The following is an 18,130-nucleotide window of genomic DNA, read 5'->3' as shown; positions in this document are numbered from 1 at the left end:
CATGTCCCCCTGGTCCAAAAATCACCCGAGTACCTGCATCGCCGCTTCAAAGATGCCGAAGTTCTGGCAAGGGTATTCCCAATTTTTCTAAGCCTTGTTCACCTGGCCGATCATAGCACAGTTGACCCACTAGAATGGTTGTCGTGGATGCATTAAGCTGCTTTGCGGACATCAAGTGCCCCTTGGAGTCAAGACGAAATGGTAAGATTCCTCTCATAGATCTTTTCCCGGCACACTCTAGTCGTTTCTCGGGATCGATGTCCCTCAGCCTCCACATTTCTCACTTTAATCGTCCCTATGGCCCTTCCTCTCCACGACCTTGACCGGCAACCCTCCCGACACCTTGGCCGTAAACCCGTACCTGGCATAAGCCGGCGCACCAATCCATCGATACTTTTTCATCAAGGCCTTCTCCTCGCTGCCTTCTGCTAGCTCATAGCACGCAGTGACGTCGAAGCGGCGCATCATCAGCGCCAACACAACCTTCATCTCGACCAGCGCCAGCTCCTGTCCGATACACGCTCTAGGGCCGACTTCAAAGGGCCGCCACGCGTGCGGATGCGAGCGCTCCGGCGGCGGCAGTGGATCGCGTTCCTCCCCGCTGTCGTCTTCGTCGCTTGGAGATGGAGATGGAGATGCTGCTCCCGCGCCCCTTAACCATCTTTCAGGCCGGAAAGCGTGCGGATCCGGGAAATAGCGCGGGTCGCGATGAGGTCCGAAATGGACCATGTTCAACATGCACCCGGCAGTCGGGTACTGGTGTCCTGTCTCCGGATCCACGATGACCGCTCTGTCGCCCTCTCGCCAGCTGCCACCACCAACAGACGTCGACGAGCTGTCCACGCCCGGTCCCGACACCAATCCAGCCCACCCGCCAAGGCTGCCTCCGCCCCCGCTCTGCCGCATCGTGCCTGCTGGCGGGTATAGGCGCAGCACTTCCTTGATGACGGCGGCGGTGACGGGCATCTCGTTGAGGAGGTGTGGACGCGCTATCAACGCCTCCGCCGCTGCATCGCCAGGGTCAGGACCAAGCACCGCAGCGTGTTCGACTCGCAGGCGCTTGCACCAGCGAGGATGCTGTGAAATTTCGAACAGCGCGTGACACAGCGTGGTGGATGTGGTGTCATGGCCGGCGAAGAGAAAGAGGCACGTCTGCGAGGTCAAGGTCTCCAGGAAGGACGGGTCAAGGGAGAGCGCCTTGGTGTCAGCGGGCGAGGGCGCCGCATCAAGCGCCAAATCGATGACGTGTTTGGTGCGCGGTTTAGGGTTGTCATTGTTGTCGGTGTCTGGTTTTTGCTCTTGCTGTTGTTGCCGCGCGTGCCAGCGGTTGAGAACCATGCGCTCCACAATGGCCGCCATGGCCTTGGTGTTGTTTGCTATCTTGCGCCAGTGAAACGGGTCGAAGCGGCGAAGATACTTGCGCAGCCCCTGCGAGCGCGTGATCTGCGACATGAGGTCCAGCTGGTCGCGGAGAATTGCTGTGTAGTCTCCTCCCTGCACCTGGGCCGCCATAGAGTCGCCCCTATGCGGCAGTCAGAACTACAGAGCCAGCTCTCAAGATGTCGCAACAGTGTTGCAGAGGTCACTCACAAAACAACATGCCCAATGACCTGCACCGTCAGATTTGTCGTCAACGGCTCCATCTGGAAAACCTCGCCTCTAGTCGCGCGCTCCGCCAAATCCCTACAAAACCGGCGCGTCTCGCCCACAATCGCGGGCACATGAGCCAGCATATTCTGGGCCGAGAAGCCCGGGTTGAACAGGGCGCGCCAGCGCTTCCACTCGTCGCCCTCCATGAGCAGCAGGTGGCGGTCGCCCATGAAGGGCGCAAACGAGTGGCGCAGAGGACCCCATTTGTCCAGGCTGGGCCGCACGGCGATCTGGTCGCCCAGTTGCGGGTCCAGGATGATGAGCCATGGATTGGTGAAGGGCCAGAAGTCGACGTAGAAGATGCGGCCGAGCTTGAAGCACTGCGATAGGTGGTAGCCATATGTTGTCGGGTGGATTGCTGGTGGCAGTGTGCGCAGCGTCGAGAGCACCGTCGTGATGTGTCCGAAGAGGAGTGAGTGGCCCGGTGGAGAGGGCTGCGAAGGTCAGAGAGAGACGTGAAAGTGGGAATTTGGGGACGGGGTGAGTGTACCAGACTGCGGAAGTAGAGGCGATGCTGGATGAAGCGGAAGACGAAGCTCGCCGCCAGCCCCACTACCAACAGAAGCAGCGCCGTCAAAAGCATCTTTTCTATCGCAGAGCTCCGAGGGCGTGTTCATCCACTTGCATCGAAAACTGTGTGTTCTTAGAGAGCTAGGAAGCTACACTGGGGGACAAAGGCTCTGGGGACGGTGCAAGCTATGAGATGGGGTTGGCCATTTGCCAAGTACGTGGAACCATGATAGCTCTTCAGCCGCCTTCTTTCGGACGCTCGGCTTGCCGATGCATCAAAAATCGTCCGATGAGCTTATGGCGTCATGTTGGTGTCCTGAATGGGCGATGAGGGGAAGTGTTGCGAACAGCCAAGCCTTGCGGAGGCTTAAACTCCCGCGGCAAAAGAGTTAAGCTCCCGCTGTTTCGACTCGAGGCGGGGAACATCATTTGGCGTGTTGGTGATTCGTCTTTGTCTGTGCACAAAGCTGGTATCGTGGCTCCGTTTTGGTGGTATTCCGGTGTCAGTAGTGGATGGCATCGGCCTGTGGAAGATGCAAGTCTGACTTCAGCTCCCGTGATGGATCGACACTGGCGCTCAGATGGCCGTATCTTTTGGTTGGTCTGCTGTAGCTCTTTTGTCGACAATTCTGACCAAAAATCTCAAGTTACAAGAATCAAACATCCCGATCACCGGTATCCGATGAAGGCATAAAATACCAACACCACGGCCCCGGGATAGATTTGCTTTCCCAGAAACCGAGAATCAACTCGGCAGCGCAAACATGAACTCTCGATGCGCTGGAAAAGCGCAAAAGCACAAAAACGCCAACGGCTTCTCAGTCAGCGAGCCATTCGTAGTATCGACGATCAAGCTGACCGACTCCTTGTCCACCTTGTAAAACGCACAGCAGTTTGTGTATCCAATCAGGACTTGGACAACGTCCACCTCAGTTCTCAGCCCATCAGCGCAACATCAATAAGTACCTCTAAACGCGCCAATCAACGCCTCGCTCGCCCGCAACCTTGCCATCTGCTCTTTCTCTCCATCGTCGTCCGTCGTGGTCGCGACGTTCAAAGTTGGGCGCGAGCCAATCAGGCGGCCCGCGACTGCAGCTCGTTTGCCGTTTTCGGTCGGCCCGGCGGCTGAGCAAAAGTGTGCGAGTCAGGTGTTCGTCAGTCAGTCTTCCGCCGTGAGTGGACGGAAACGCATCCATGTTGCGTCGTAGTCGCGAGGAGATATCATGAGCTGGTACTGATTTCCTGGGTGTTTGTTTGGTGATTTTTGTTGTGGTTGTCTTTTGCGTTGGCTCTTTTGCAACGGGAGGAGAGAGCGCAAGTGCTGCCAGCTGATGCTCTTGCTAGCCTGACAGGCCTGCATCATGCGCCTTGCAGCTGGTCAGTAGTCTGCGTTGAGGTTCCGCGTCCCTTTTGGCCTTCTTCATCTTCATTGAAGCATTGGTTTCCGGTCGAATAAACTGAACTTGCCTTTTTTCAAGTGGAAAACATCAGCAGCGAGGGCAACGTCACTCTGTGCTCTGTTTCCCTGTGCCGGAGTAGCATCAAGGCCGTCATCAAGGTCGTGAAAATTTGCCAAATTTTTGGAAATTTGTGTAAAGCTACCAGAATTGAAAAAGCATAAACGAGGCGTAATGCTGCGCTGTTGCTCGACCCATGCATCCACATATCAATGCAGTCATGTTTCCCATCACTCATCAAAATCCGGTCGACGTGTACTTTTCGACTCTTTCCTTTTCCACCAAAATGGCCGCAACAGGCGGGTTTTCCAGTCGCTCTTCTTCTTTATTAGACCACGCCTATTGGGCTTCTCTCGGCTTCAAAAATGCCCCTGTGATAGGGGATGTCCTGGAATGGCATCGCTTCTCCGCCTAAGTTTCGGTGGATTGCGTTTCGGGCTTCTTCCGCTAGGAGACTCCCGTCCGACATGGTGCTCCCCACGCTCGCCGCCGCCGGACTTTGCTGTGGGTGGAGTAGCGGGATATGCCCCGGGGCCTCCTCCGGACGGTCCGGCGCCGTTGTCGCCGTGGTCGTCCCCGTCCCCGTCTCCGCCGTCCTGATGACCGTTGAGACCATCGTTGGAATCGTCCCCATCAACCTCTTGCGAAGACTTGGAGGGCTGACGGGCGCCGAAGTTGGCGGAGGCGGCTCTGGGGAGGGGGGTCTCAAACGGAGTTTCCGGCGGTGTTGAAGGGGGAGACGGGGGTGAGAGCGGCCGGAAACGTGGTTTCTTAAGGCCAGTGCCTGAGCTATTGGTTATTGAATTGTTACCTTCATTGCGCGCATGTCCAAAGCAAAGAAATAAGGGGGTGACCATAGAGTTCAATGAACGAATCCTATTCACCTTTACCCTTGGTGTTGTTGTTGTGGCAATCGGTCCCACCTTCATGGTCGTGGTACTCGCACTCGTCCCCCGACGTGGGATCAGTGAAGAGCGTGCCGCCAGTGCCTGCCTTGATGGCGTTGACAAGATCAACCGCAAAATCAGGGTTGCTGTCGAAGCACGCGCGGTAGTCTTCGGCATTCTTGTCGTTGTCGGGGTCCATGAGCTGCCGGGCGGCAATTCGTGTTACCAAGGTCCGAAAGGGCGAACCATCTGGACTTTCGCGATATATTTCGTTGATCTCGTCGGCGTCTGGCACCAAGCGCGCCTGATTCAGGCCTTTGCGATATTGGTCTATGGCCATATTCTTGAGTTCTGGCATGTCGAACCGTTCGCAGAGCAAGTACAGCTTGTGACAGGCCACAGCGTACTCAAACTTTTTCCCTGCGTCGGTTATGCTGCTCACATCTTCCAGCTTGCCTTGATACAGCCATTTGACAAGCAATTCAAATCCTTTGGGGTCGTCTTCAACCAAGTCCAGTTTGTTGCTCGCCTTGTTCTTGGTAGATTCATTCGTCTGCAGCTCGGAAGCAAGGTATTCGGAGTGGTAGCACAGGACATTGCGGTGGAGAGCCCAGTGCCTTTTTTCCTCGCCAGCGCCGACGTATACGTCAATGAGGGGACCCGAGAGAAGCCTGGCACGCTCATTCTTAGCATGCGCCTGTACGCGCAGACGGTGAGAGTGAATGCGGTAGGGCAGCGGACGGCGAGTTTGCGCATCTGGACTTGGACTGGCAAGATCCATTGGGTCGGAAGGGAAAATGGGGTGAGGCAGCGGCTCAGGCTGTACGTACTCGGCGAAAGATTTTGCAGAGGTATCGCCAACGTTTGCGACGGTGGAGTCCATGATGCGTAGTCTGCGGCGATGCCGGCGGAGGTGCGGGTAGGCAAAGTCGCGGACGAAGGTTACGTGGGAGCTGTCGCGCCAGTGCATGCGACTGGTTTTATAACCCAGCTTGTCGAAATAGCGTGAACATTCAGGCCGCAGCGTCGAGGGCGCATTGCGGTGTAGTGTCTTGGACTCGCGATAGCTCCCGGACGAGGTCGCCCGCTGATGGTGGGTGGCGGGTGTGGAGTAACAGGAAGCAGGTTAGACGGCGCTTGCGACGGTCCACATGATTGGTCGGCTCGCTTGCCTCAATCTACGCGTCGACGCGCCCACCAAGACGCGTCCTCAACCACAACATCCGTGTCGCCTGACTCGATTACAATGCCAACCTTTTTCCAATGAGTTTGTCGGACCTATTCGATTTGCCTACATCCTTTGATCCCGCTCTGCACCTCCACTCCGAAGACCCTGCCGCTGTTGAGCACCTGGCACTGCCAACCAGCTCCCATTCGGACGAGATCGAAGCCCTCGCCCTCCAGACCCAGGAGAATATCGCGGCCAAGACCAAGCAGGGAATTGTGATCCAGCACCGAGCCTGGCAACTGCCCGAGGTCTTTCGCAGCGAAGAGGATCACTTGCTGGGTGATTGTCATCTCCCGCTTCCGAGGACGCGGTCTAACACGACTTAGACACCCCTATAAAGAGACAGCAGATTTTCCAGGAACATCCAATTGGGATCGCGCGTAGTTCCAGTCCACTTTGCATACCACCTTCCTCGCCGCCGACCCTGCAAATGCCGTTCGAATCCTCGCCAGTACAATATCCTCGGAGCTCGTCTCCGGTAGTAGATTCTCCGAGGAAGAGGAGAAGGGTCGAAGGCGCAAGAGGACCACTGCACGATGTGTCAGCAAACAAGGAGAACAAGAAGCGTGGTCCATTCCTTGACGACGACTCGGACGACGAAGAAGACTACGCTACCATCAAGGCGGCGCATGGAAAGAGAAAGGCCACAGCGGAAATCATTCCCCCGGAGACTGTAAATAGTTTGGCGGAGGTGACCGCCAATCTGGACCAGGAGCCCACACCTACACACAACGAAAGTCTTGATGACTTTGTACCTTTGGAAGAATTCGATTCTCAGCCTGTCCTGCCATCTCAAACGACCAACAAGGCGCCAATCACCATCAAAACATGCTCTGGAAAATCCATGTATATCGCTCAGCGACGAAAGGCGCCACCAATGTCTTACGAGCAGCTAATAGCTCAGAGATCGACCGCAAAAGAAGGCAGAGCCCGGAAAAGCTACTATGGCATCGATATCCATGCCCTCATGGACGAGGCAACTCAAGAAACTGAGCAGGATCGCTTGCGCCAGCAACAAATGGAAATTGAGGTACCCAGGGAGTCGATCGAGATGTGTGCAAAAGGGAAAAAGAGCAGTCGTCATTTGATGTGGACCGAAAAGTATCGCGCTAGAAAATTCACTGATTTGGTCGGCGATGAGCGCACGCACCGTGCAGTTCTGAAATGGCTGAAAGCCTGGGATCCAATCGTTTTCCCTGGGTCCAGCCGTCCCAAGCCAAAGACACCAAAGGCTCAAGGGATCCCCGAAGAGGAGCCCGCCCACCGGAAAATAATGCTCCTGACAGGACCTCCTGGACTTGGAAAAACCACCCTTGCCCACGTTTGCGCTCGCCAGGCTGGCTACGAGGTGCAAGAGATCAACGCCAGCGACGAAAGAAGTAGGGACGTTGTTCGAAATCGGATCAGGGACATGGTTGGCACAGAGAACGTTAGGGGTATCAACACCAAGACCTCTTCAGGCGAGACTGTAAGAAAAGCTGGCAAACCCGTCTGCGTCGTCGTTGATGAAGTGGACGGTGTAGTCACTGGAAGTAGCGGAGGGTCCGAGGGAGGCTTTATCAAAGCCTTGATCGACCTAGTACACCTCGACCAAAAGAATTCGGCTCCCAAAACAGCAGAGAGCACGACGAAGAAGCGGAAAAAGACGGACAAGTTTCGTCTTTTACGACCCATGATCTTGATTTGCAACGATCTCTATCATCCCTCGCTCCGAGCACTTCGTCAGTCATCCATTGCCGAAGTCATACACATTCGCAAGCCTCCCATCAACATGGTAGTGCCGCGCTTGCATTCCATCTTTGAGCGCGAAGGAATCCCGGCCGACACTGATGGGGTGCGCCGACTCTGCGAGGCCACGTGGGGGGTCAGCAGTCGCAGAGAAGGCGGGAGCAACTCCACTGGCGAAGGCGATGTTCGCGGTGTAATGGTTGTTGGCGAATGGGTTGCCAGAAAGCTTTTGGCAGAGACGAATGGCAACAAGAGACTGACTCGAAAATGGATCGAAGACAACGTCATCAACGACCTTTCCCACGGTGGCGGTGCGGCCAGGGGCTTGGGCCGTGGTGGCGCCAAGGAGGTCGTTGAGCGGGTCTTCAAGGATGGTGCAGGCTTCCCCAGATCTGCTGCTTTGGCCCATGCCCATGCCGCCAGCAGTGACAGCGGTGGATCTGTCATTGGTGTTGCAGAGTCGTCCAAGCGGTTCGCAATGGGGAGGCTGCGTGAGATGGTCGATACTGCAGGAGAGACGGATCGTATAGTCACTGGTAGGCCCCTTTCATGCCACTTCGATATATTGCTGCTGACTTTACCAGAATGCTTTACGACGTTTCCTGATCAGCCTTTCCAAGACGATGGATTGCTCAGCAAGCCTACCAACGCTTACACTTGGCTTCACTTTCACGACACTATTTCCAGCGCCCTTTATACTGGCCAAGAGTGGGAGCTTGCTCCGTATCTCTCGAGTCCAGTCCTTGCTTTCCACAGTCTCTTTGCATCATCCATCCGCCCTTCACTGGCAGCTGTCACGTCCTTGCACAAGGGAAAGGATGACCCCGATGCGTCCGAACCGCAACCATTCACCGGCCCATCAGCCCCCTATCAAGCCTCAGAGCTGCTGCGCGCAAACCAGTCTGCCTTGACAGCTGTCCAATCCAATCTCAGCCTCAACCTCTCTCGCATGTACCGATCCAACGCTGACATATCCACCGAACTCATCCCGTACCTACTGCGAATGCTTTCCCCCGACGTCAAGCCCGTCATCATCAACACCGCCTCCGCGGCTGACAAGTCCAAGTCTGCCCCTACGGCCTCGGTCCGCAAAGCATCCGAAAAGGAACTCATCCGCCGCGCCGTCAATGCCATGACGGCGACGGGCGTGCGCTTCGAAAAGAGCCGCGTCGATTTTGCCGACCCGCGCCAGGGCAATGGCGGCTGGGTGTACCGCATGGAGCCGCCGCTGGATGCGCTCGCACGCTTCGAAACCATGACGACCGCGCGGTCCGCCACCGCTGACGAAAAGGTGCGCTACGGCGTGCGGCAGATCCTCGACGCGGAGCTGAAGCGCGAGGCAGCGCGGCTCGAGTTCGAGGCGCGCAAGCGGTGGGGCGGCGTCGTCGACGACGTCGCTGCCGACGTCGAGAGGATGGATGTGGGCGATGTGGTGGCTGCGCAGGACGCGGCGGCGGCCAAGAAGGTCGTCGTCAAGAAGGACTTTTTCGGCCGCGTCATCGTCAAGGCCGTGCCGGTTGTGCCGGCCGGCGAGGAGGGCGAGGCCGAGTTGAAGAGGCGGCGCAAGAAGGAGGAGGGGAGGGAGGATGGCCGCGTGTGGGTGAGCTTTCACGAGGGCTTTTCGAATGCTGTTAGGAAGCCGATCACGTTGGCGGAGTTGTTGGGAGGCTTGTAGAATCCATTGTGCTTTCTTTTTCTGAACCTGTTGGATTGGTGGTGTTAAAGATAAGACTGCTGGTGGGTTTGTCGTTTTGTAGCATGGTAGACACATGGGTTTCGGCACTTTCCAGGACCAGCAAACCCATCTTAATCCTACCAAATGCTTCTGTGAAAGCCCATGCGGTATTCACCCTTCCACACCTAACCTGACCTCCTTCCCACTTAACCCACCCTGCCTCTCCACCCCACTGCCAAATGGCGTAACTCCGGCTCTCAACCACCATCCGACGTCTAGCAACTTTACACAAATACATAACAGGCAGCAGCGACGTTTGAAGTTGCCGTGAAATGCGCCATTGGGCCAACATCCGACGTCTGGCCAGCTTGCACAATTACGTAACCCACGGCAGTAAAGAAGCTGCTATACAGCAACGACGTTTGAAGTTGTGATACATTACGCCTTTTAGCTGACTTTTGACGTCTGGCTGGTTTACACAATTATGTCATTTGGACTGGTATGGCAGCGACGCTTGAAGTTGAGCAGACCTGAGCCTTTTGGCCTGTTGTCCATGGAAGATGGCGTCTTTGATGTGGAATGATGAGGTGCTTGTCTTTCAGCCTGCTCGCTTGCCTGCTTGCTTGCTCACCAAGGCATCTTCGCAATTTCCATGTTCAGTGATAGGTTACGCTTACTTATGGCGGGAGAAGGACTGCGTCTGTGATGGACACAACGCGTTATTCGCGCGACCGGCCCGCCCAGCTTGTCCGGTATTTCTTGGATAGGATGCCAGAGCAAAACTTCTGTCGATGTGTTTAGGACTGCCTGGACCTTGCGGCGCACTTAGCTTCTTGTGTCTTTTACTAGTAAGATGTAGCACGAGAGGGCTGTGCAGCAACATAGGGACGGCACTAGAGCTTTTACAGGCTCTAATGTCTTCGAGGATTGTGTCAATTTTTCGTCTTGCGTGATGGAATCCAGCAAGGTTTCGGTGGCAGCGTACGTGGTCAGTCCCGCGTAAAGAGGCAGCGCGACAAAAGGGTCCAAAAAGAAAAAAAGATGGACCTGACGCGGATCGAACTCATGGTTATGACGGCTCCAGAAGGCAGATCAGGTGTCGCGGAACACCTCTCCACCTCCCCGACCAGCACGCCACCAAGACGTACCCATGCGACACACGCCAGCGCCCTTGAAAGTAGATTGAAACTCGGGAAATATAAACACGAAGGGAAGCTGGCAGTGGCTCGCAGCGAGCCGGCTTTGGGCTCATGGTGGGAGTTTCGCGGACTGGACGTGATCTATGCCGTTCTGGCGGCGGTGCCATGTTAAGTACTTGAAAGACACAAGTCGGCTGGTCTTCGGAGGTCGACGTAGACCTGGCCCAGTAGTGTCCAGAATTCACACAAGAATGCCGAGTTTCTAAGACTGGTAGAATGGAAGAGGCTTGATGAGCCTTGTATGGAATGTCAATGTATAGGAATATTAGTCAGGTGGAGGTGACTGAGCTGGTAGACAATGAATATACAGAAGTGTTTGCTAAACAATCTACGCAACTCCAGTCAAGTATAAAAATCTTTAAGATGTCAGTGCGCTGTACCTTGCCCAACTACAATACTGCCCCTGAAAGGCGGTATATAGTAGCAGTTTCACTTCACAGCTCCCAACACCCATCGCGCTAGTGGAGGGTTTCACCTGCATGTTGTAATGTGAAGACTGTCCAGTGTGAAGCGAGCCCTGAGGGTATTAACAACGCGCTTAAAGCAACAAGCAACAACCAACAACCAACAACCAACACGCTCTCTGCACTTGCTATCCCTCCTCTTTTCTCCCCTTTCCCTCTTCTCTACAACCTACACATTTGAACTCTCAGGCCTCGCAAAACTCTCAAGCCTCGCGCTTTTTCATTTTCCTTTCACAAACCATCATAATTTGCCTTCCGATCTGTCGTCATCATGGTTTTAACACGCTTTTCTACCGCAAAGGCCTCCCGTTCCAGTGCCGTTCCTCAGACATGGACCATCAAGCACTCACACGAAAAGCCGCGGGAAAAGCCGAAGGAAACCTCGCACAAAAACCTGCAGGACAAACCGCAGTCGAAGCCGGAACACACGTCTTCAGTCAGGCGCGACGATGTGGCCTGGAATGACGACTTAAATCGCGAGGCTCTACCAATGTCGTCGCAGGACTACGAGGCCGTTCCCAGCGAGACTTACAAATGTGTCTGTGGCATGGAAACCTACGACGCCAACTCCACCCTCATCAAGGGCAAGATGACTGCTTCGGAGATCTCGCTCGCTCCTAAGCCTCTGCCCACGTTTAACCAGCATCTTGGTAAGGCTTTTCCGTGTCCCGCTTCATGGATTCGGCTCAACGTCTGGCAGGTTCCTTTGAGGTTCCCGGACTTCCAGCGGTCGGGAAGGGCTTCGTTAGACTGGACGTCTCAGAGGCCGCCAACAAGCCCCATGCCAGAAAAACACAGCAGACGATCCTTGCTCCTGATGACTACACCGTGGAGCAGTATATCGAAAACGACTACAAGGCTCCGGAGCTAAGCTACGAGCGGACGGTTCCTCGATGCGAACACTTACCCTCAACGGAGGAGTTGATTGACAACGACATCGTCTTCAAGAGCGGCGGCCGCCGCACCACCAACCACTTGGGCCACGAGGTCGACCAGGCGCGCTACCTTTGCCTGATTGCGGATGAGACAGAGAAAAACAGGCGCCGTCTGACTGTCCACAGCCCGCCTTCGGATTGGGCCAACGTCGAGCAGGTCAGCGCGCTCAACCGCTGGAAGTCGCAATTCCGCTTGCGCAAGCTGGGCCTCGGGACGCGCGCGTACCGTGAGCCCTGGTCTAAGGATCAGCTGCAGTTTCTACTCGACTACCTTGTCGAGAATGGCGCCAGTTACCAGCGCGAGAACCTGGCTGAGCTCGTCAATGGCCGGTTTGGACTGGACAGGACCGGTCATTCTGTCACTTGTGCCATTGATAATCACAAGCTGAGGAACCAGGCCAACAAGGAGATCCAGCGCCGCAGGGAAAAGCTTGAGGCCGATGCTGTGGCTGGTCTTGTTGCTGCTGCTGCTGCTGCTGCAGAGCAGCATGAGACGACGGTTGATGGCAAAGTTGAAGTGGACATCAAGGAGGGGGATGTTGAGGTCGACGCGCGCGCCATGTTGGCTGATTACGGCTGGACTGGTGGTGACAGCAGTGATGAGGCATGAATGTGCATGTCTCTACACGCGCGGAGCGTGATGACTCCTTGTACCAACGACACTCGTTGCTTTGAAAGCTCCATGTCCTTCGGCGCGGCATCACGAGGACTCCCCATGCACGCGCGTTTTCCCGGTTTCAAATTTCAAAGTCCTACAGCGCGGTTTTATGAGGACTCCCTGTGCGCGTGCTTTTCTTCAGTTTCAAATTTCAAAGTCCAGCAGTGCGGTGTTGTGAGTACTCCCAAAGCGCGCGCTTCTTTCCAGCGTCAAAATTCCAAGTCCAACGGCGCGGTGTTACGAGGGCTCCCCGGGCGCATACAAATAGCTTAGTTTCTCAAATGAACAAGATTGTCGATAGACATGGCCAATTTCGCGTAGGGGTGAGAAAGGACTGAGGTTGGAGCGGCAGACGGCACCCGACCCAAATGACGCCACGCCAAGCTGCAAGGCGGATGGAAGGATCCCCTAGCCACAGACCCTGAAGAGCAGCCTTAACTCCGATTCGCCCTTTTGACCGCTGTGCCCGTGATAAAAGTGTGCTCTCCTGTCCCCAACACCAACTCCACACCATTCATCGTCCAGCCATGCGGAGAGCCTCCATCTTCGCCGGTGCCCTCGCACTCGCGGGTCCCGCGCTTGCCGCCGTCCCTGAGCCGCTCATCGACCCCCACGAGCAGCGCCCCCTCGACCAGGTCCCCATCCGCGTCTCATCCCACGGCAACAACGGCTTCACGCATCTGCAGTTCCCCATTGCCTGCTCGCAGTGCTTCCCCGAGGACCCGAAGAACCATAAGAAGAATGTCGACGGCCTTCTCGAATTCGACGTCCGCATCACCCGCCACCTGGGCCTCGACGGCGACAACGGCGCCCAGATCAACGGCTTCACCGTCCTCGACGACGACCTGCCCGTCATCTCGACCGAGGAGTCGGGCATAAGAGGCGGCAAGGAGGTTCCAGGCGGCAATTTGTTGAGTGCGGTCCGCCTCTTCTCGCCCTCGCTCTACGACAGCGACGGCAAGCTTCTGGACGCGGCCAGCTACGAGCCCGAGGTCGTCGGGCTCAAGGGCAGCATCAGCGTCCACACGCTGGTCAAGAACAGCACCCACGACGTCAAGGGCGTCGTCTACAACATTACATCGCTCGAGGGACCAGCGGGGCCCATCACGCCCGCCTCGCCGGCCGGCTTCCGCCTCAGCTACTCGCGGCGCCCGACCAACAGCATCCTGCGGCTGCAGCAGAGCGCCGTCAGCGCCGACGAGAGCTACCCGTTCGAGCACGCCGAGGACTGGATCCACCCGGGCGAGCAGAAGCACTTTACGTGGGCGCCGCAGGGGCTCGACTGGATCCACAAGGCGCACGACCGCTACGCCGGCTGGGACCAGTACTTTGTGACGTGCAAGACGACGGCGTGCCGCGTCAACAAGCTGCACACGGCCGTCATGAACACGTACGAGGGCTGCCTCGAGCGCTGGCAGCACCCGGACAACTTCGACGCCTCCTTCCCGCCCCAGTGCCACGCCGTCCTCATCCCGCACCACGCAAAGAACAACATCATGCTGGTCGGCGCGGGCGTCGCCGGCCTGCTCTCCACCTTCCTCCGCATGCGCCTCGGCGCGCAAAAGGACAAGGCCGAGAAGCAGAAGCGCCAGAAGGAGCTCGACGAGAAGCTGCTCGAGCAGCTCGAGGACGACGCCGTCGCCTACCTGAGCAGCGTCGAGGGCAAGAATGTGAGCAAGGCCACGGCCGAGGCCAACTTTGACACGCTCGAGATTGACGGCACGACCGAGACGGACAAGGAGGGATTGAAGCAGAGGAAGTAGTGGGTCGGTTTGGTTTTCTCTTTCTTGTCGTTTTTCTTTTGGTGAACGCAAGATAAAAAAGCATTTGAGCGTTGTGTCCTCTGTCATCTTGGAGTACATACATATAGATCTGGCATTTACATTTTTGTAATATATTATCCATCGACCAAGACGACTTGACGCAAGCCCTCTTCAATCCCTCTGTTAATCCAATCGCCAAAATTAGACGTAGCTGACGTGCAACAAACAGCCCACTCCCCAAACCATCGCTTCCACACCATCCAATATCCCCCACACAACCCTCCCACTCCCTCCTTCCTTCAAAAATCCCCCCTCCCAATCCTCCTCCTCTCCAACCACCAGCCGGCCGCCGTGACGGCAAAAAAACTCACATCCAACTTCTTCTGCAAATGCGGGTCCTGATGCTCTCCAAACCGCGCGCTGCCGGGGACGGGGTCAAAAGCCGTCACCTGCGGGTACCAGTGCGCGCTCAGCTGCGTGATCCAGTACAGCGAGTTGAGCAGGGCGACGGTGTTGAGGTTGGCGAGCGCGGCGCGCTGGCGCAGGTGCTGCAGGTGCGCGAGGGTGTGCGGGTCTGCGACGGCGCTGTCGCGGTTGGCTGAGAGGGCTTGCGCCTTGACGGTCGTTGTTGTTGTAGCGGTAGACGACGATAAGGGCGCAGGAGGAGGCAAATCCACGCGCAACGGCTCGCGGTAGATGTAGTACAGCGCGGCGACGCCGAGCAGCAGCCCCATGGACATGGTCTGCCCGTTGTGGAACTTGGCGTGGCCGGGCCACGTGTGGTTGTAGATGTGCGACTCGTTCCAATCGGCAATGTAGCAGGCCGTGCTCGTCATCAGCGCCACGAGCGTTAGCAGGATGCGGCCGGGTGGGAGGAGCGGCGGGGACGTGTCGATTGTGGCCATGTTGTTGGTGTTGTTGGGTTTGGTGGTGGTGGTGGGTGGTGGTGTGGGGTTGTGGTTTGGTTTGCGTGTGGGAAATATTGTTTGCCCTTTTCACATGGACGGACCAAATGTTGCGACACGACAGCAACGAAATAGAAAAGTCGTGCAAGAAAATCCCCTCGGTCAAAGAAATTGTAGAAAGATGTAAAGTGAGAGCGGAGGAGGAGGAAAGAGAAAATGGGGTCCAAGTCAGTCAGCAGCCACCCAAGCGTAGCCCACCTTAGCTGCATGTAGGTAGGTAAGTGGCGCCGTCAGTCCGTCGAAGCCTTCTCCTACGTGAGACGTATGCAGCGCTGCAGCAACGGCGGTGCCGAGTCCCGCTCCGTCGTGTCGTCTCTTTTGTCTCCCTCTTCGTCTCGCTTCTCCACCCAGTATTCTTCCTCTCTCTTTGCCTCCATCTCTTCTCCTCCAATCTTCGCCCATGACAACACACTCGACCAGCGCCCAAGAAGCCAGCCACATCGGCAAGCAACGAGCGGCTGAAGCTCCAAGCTCCCCCGCCTGGTTGAGCTGGAGCTGACGGGATTGGGTGGGCTGAGGTGATGACCACTGCGGGAGCTTCCCAGACGTGCGCCATCCCTGCAGAAGTCCAGCCAGGGCGGCGATCCGAGCCGCCGTCCGAACAGGGAAAGGCCTGCCGCCTAGCCGAACCGGGACAGGACGTCTCGGAGCTCGACTTCATGGGGATGATTTCGGAATCCCCTCTCTTCCGAAAACTTTCATCAGCCATGGCTTTTCATGCGTATTGTACCATGTACTGAGATAATTGGGTGATTGTAAGGCGAAGTCTTGGGTTTGCGAAATACCTAATGAACAACTTTCTTCCGCACTGTTCAGCTGACGACGTTCAAGAGTTGTTAGGGGGGAACCTGTGAGGCTCGAATGGGTCGTCCAAATGTCGTCGTTGGTGACAGAAAAAAGATCTCAATTTCCTGGCCCCAAAGCAATGAGAACAAAGGGTATCGCTGACCCAAAACAATAATGACAACCGACTTTTCCTGAACACCGGTGATGATGCAACATACGCAACGCCGCGACTTCAATCGTCGAACCCATTCCACTCGTCCTCGTCGTCCTCGTCCGCCTTCTTTTTGGTCTGCTCCCTGACCGTCGAAATCATCTGCTGCAAATTCTCATGATCCTTCTTTTCCTCATCCGTCATCTTCTCCTTGCGCTTCGCATCCATCTTCTTGTGGCGTTTCTCCCTGCGTTTCTCCCGCGTCTCCTTGGCCTCCTTTTGCTCACTCCACGCATTCTCCCTGCCGCTTTTTCTCTTCTTGTCGGCGTGTTCGTCCCTCGCGTCTCCGCTGGCAAGCTCCTCGCGGTGCTTCTGCTCGTCTTCCAGCCGTCTCTTCTCGCGCACCTTGTCCTTGTACTTGAACGCGTCCCAGTCGATCTGCAGGCCGAGTCGCTTGTCGCCGTCCCAGTTCTTGAGCTCGGGCATCTTGGGCAGCCGGAGGAGTCCCCACGCGTCTGCCTGCTGCCGCCAGTCGATTTCCTTGACTCGGAAGATGCTGCTGGCCGTGTGTTTGCTGTACGCTTGCACCCAACTGACAAAGGCGCGTTGCGCTTTGTCGTGGATCGCGCGGTCGTCTAGGAGTATGTCGCGAATCGTCTTAGTCGCCTCTGCTGCCTCGTCGTCCGATACTTGGATGTCGGGTGTTGTTAAGGGTACGACTGGCGTTTGTCTAACAGATAGAAAAGGGACGTAGTCCTCCTCGTGTGTCCCCCGACTCAGTAATGTGACGGCCAGTCCTCGTCTTCCTGCTCTCCCTGCGCGACCACAGCGATGAATAAAGGTCTTGGGGTCTGATGGCGGGTCGACTTGAATGACAAGATCTACCGATGGAATGTCCAATCCTCGAGCCGCGACATCGGTGGTGAGCAACAGGGTTGGGGTGACGGATTCTGTGAATTTGCGGAAATTCTTCTCGCGAACATTTGGAGGATGCTTGCCGTGCAGAGGTACGATTGTGTGAGATGTTAATAATGCGGGTAGAACGTGTTGGAAATAATCTACACCAGCGCAGGTGGACTGGAATATAATGGCCCTCTGCGGGGTCGGAGAAAGAGTTGCCAGTAGCTTCGCGATGGCTGGTATCTTGTGGGATGGAGGCATAAGGAGATAGGTCATTTGCAAGGAAGCCGGCGTCTTCTTGTCGAGCGCTCCAGACGCGGACTTGACCCTGACGGCAATGCGAACGGGATTGCGGAGGCCAACGCGGACAATTTCAGAGACAGCCTCGCTCACGCTGGCGCTAAAGAGTCCTGTCCGACGCTGCTTTGGCAGCCTTTGAAGAATTCTCTGCAAGTCATCTTTGAAGCCCAAGTCCAGCAATCTGTCTGCCTCGTCGAGAACCAGTACTTCAAACGAAGATTGTGGGCAGTGTACGTGCTGGGAGGAAAGGAGCTCGAGAAGACGGCCGGGGGTGGCGATGAGGACGTTGGGGGAGATTTTGAGAAAAGTGCTCAAGTCTTGGGCGGGAGTCGTGCTGCCTCCGAGGAGAAGTTGTGGTACGATTTTGAGAGTCGAGGAGGGAAAGGTGGGCTTGGGTTCGTCGCCCTCGGAGTCTTCTTGTGGCGGTCGTAATGCGGCGGCAGAGGGGGCATGAAATTGGAGGAGGGATAGGAGAACAGAGTGTATTTGCGAAGCCAATTCTCTGCAAGGTGGTTAGTCGCGAAGAGGACCTAGGGGGGACAAGGGCAGTACCTAGTAGGCGAGACAATGATGGCGCCGACATGGTTCTTCTTGATGGGCTCGTCGAGGCGCAAGAGTCGCTCGATGACGGGGATCAAAAAGGCCAGCGTCTTTCCACTACCAGTGACGGCCTCGACGACAACGTCCTTGTATCCCATGAACAGTGGGATGGTGCTAGCCTGGACGGGCGTCATGCGGTCGAAGCCCATGCTGGAGACGGCGTCGAGGATCCATGGCGAGAGGCTGGGGGTGAGGTCGGCCCAGGCGCGCGCATTCTTGGACTTGTCGGGCTTTTCTGGAGCCATGGCGAAGGATGAGAGGATGGTTAGATGAA

General features: G+C 56.3%; 8 protein-coding genes across 8 annotated transcripts; 3 read left to right on the top strand and 5 right to left on the bottom strand.

Annotated features, from left to right (window-relative positions):
• Positions 1-285: 285 nt before the first annotated feature.
• BKA78DRAFT_254194 (cytochrome P450) lies at positions 286-2,084 on the bottom strand (the record flags this gene model as incomplete). Its single annotated transcript, XM_066884882.1, has 4 exons — positions 286-601; positions 659-790; positions 872-1,522; positions 1,591-2,084. Coding segments are annotated over 4 exons (1,593 nt in total), but the record flags the coding sequence as incomplete, so codon positions are not given.
• Positions 2,085-3,717: 1,633 nt separating this feature from the next.
• BKA78DRAFT_320103 (uncharacterized protein) lies at positions 3,718-5,594 on the bottom strand. The gene is made up of 3 exons (XM_066888918.1): positions 5,145-5,594; positions 4,502-5,121; positions 3,718-4,401 (listed from the first exon to the last, which is right to left on the bottom strand). Exons 1-3 carry the CDS (start codon positions 5,258-5,260, stop codon positions 3,977-3,979), a joined length of 1,161 nt encoding a protein of 386 aa, XP_066741796.1. The 5' UTR covers positions 5,261-5,594; the 3' UTR covers positions 3,718-3,976.
• Positions 5,595-5,731: 137 nt separating this feature from the next.
• Positions 5,732-9,281, top strand: BKA78DRAFT_381557 (P-loop containing nucleoside triphosphate hydrolase protein). The gene is made up of 2 exons (XM_066893011.1): positions 5,732-7,996; positions 8,045-9,281. Exons 1-2 carry the CDS (start codon positions 6,163-6,165, stop codon positions 9,133-9,135), a joined length of 2,925 nt encoding a protein of 974 aa, XP_066741795.1. The 5' UTR covers positions 5,732-6,162; the 3' UTR covers positions 9,136-9,281.
• A 1,661-nt stretch (positions 9,282-10,942) lies between these two features.
• Positions 10,943-12,343, top strand: BKA78DRAFT_345467 (uncharacterized protein; the record flags this gene model as incomplete). Its single annotated transcript, XM_066890491.1, has 2 exons — positions 10,943-11,448; positions 11,499-12,343. Exons 1-2 carry the CDS (start codon positions 11,070-11,072, stop codon positions 12,341-12,343), a joined length of 1,224 nt encoding a protein of 407 aa, XP_066741794.1. The 5' UTR covers positions 10,943-11,069.
• A 575-nt stretch (positions 12,344-12,918) lies between these two features.
• Positions 12,919-14,154, top strand: BKA78DRAFT_297611 (uncharacterized protein; the record flags this gene model as incomplete). Its single annotated transcript, XM_066886794.1, has 1 exon — positions 12,919-14,154. One exon carries the CDS (start codon positions 12,919-12,921, stop codon positions 14,152-14,154), a length of 1,236 nt encoding a protein of 411 aa, XP_066741793.1.
• Positions 14,155-14,453: 299 nt separating this feature from the next.
• Positions 14,454-15,059, bottom strand: BKA78DRAFT_297610 (uncharacterized protein; the record flags this gene model as incomplete). The annotated part of the gene is made up of 1 exon (XM_066886793.1): positions 14,454-15,059. One exon carries the CDS (start codon positions 15,057-15,059, stop codon positions 14,454-14,456), a length of 606 nt encoding a protein of 201 aa, XP_066741792.1.
• Positions 15,060-15,188: 129 nt separating this feature from the next.
• Positions 15,189-15,982, bottom strand: BKA78DRAFT_173504 (uncharacterized protein). Its single transcript, XM_066883291.1, has one exon. It carries the CDS (start codon positions 15,826-15,828, stop codon positions 15,319-15,321), a length of 510 nt encoding a protein of 169 aa, XP_066741791.1. The 5' UTR covers positions 15,829-15,982; the 3' UTR covers positions 15,189-15,318.
• Positions 15,983-16,137: 155 nt separating this feature from the next.
• BKA78DRAFT_254242 (ATP-dependent rRNA helicase-like protein spb4) lies at positions 16,138-18,101 on the bottom strand (the record flags this gene model as incomplete). The annotated part of the gene is made up of 2 exons (XM_066884886.1): positions 16,138-17,758; positions 17,809-18,101. The coding sequence occupies 2 exons, from the start codon at positions 18,099-18,101 to the stop codon at positions 16,138-16,140; spliced, it is 1,914 nt and encodes a 637-aa protein (XP_066741790.1).
• Positions 18,102-18,130: the final 29 nt, after the last annotated feature.

The sequence above is a fragment of the Phyllosticta capitalensis genome, assembly GCF_038381095.1.
Source record: "Phyllosticta capitalensis strain CBS 128856 chromosome Unknown BKA78scaffold_8, whole genome shotgun sequence".
Lineage (NCBI taxonomy): Eukaryota > Fungi > Ascomycota > Dothideomycetes > Botryosphaeriales > Phyllostictaceae > Phyllosticta > Phyllosticta capitalensis.
The sequence above is the reverse complement of the archived record's forward strand: the minus strand, read 5'-3'. Positions and strand labels throughout refer to the sequence as shown.

What these genes read in the sequence shown, in the direction of transcription:
- BKA78DRAFT_320103 (XM_066888918.1), bottom strand. Translation starts at nt 5,260, where the DNA reads ATGCGCAAACTCGCCGTCCGCTGCCCTACCGCATTCACTCTCACCGTC. An exon ending in CAACAACACCAAGGGTAAAG is followed by an intron (nt 4,402 to 4,501) that starts GTGAATAGGATT and finishes CCAATAGCTCAG; the next exon opens with GCACTGGCCTTAAGAAACCA.
- BKA78DRAFT_381557 (XM_066893011.1), top strand. Translation starts at nt 6,163, where the DNA reads ATGCCGTTCGAATCCTCGCCAGTACAATATCCTCGGAGCTCGTCTCCG. An exon ending in GACGGATCGTATAGTCACTG is followed by an intron (nt 7,997 to 8,044) that starts GTAGGCCCCTTT and finishes TGACTTTACCAG; the next exon opens with AATGCTTTACGACGTTTCCT.
- BKA78DRAFT_173504 (XM_066883291.1), bottom strand. Translation starts at nt 15,828, where the DNA reads ATGGCTGATGAAAGTTTTCGGAAGAGAGGGGATTCCGAAATCATCCCC.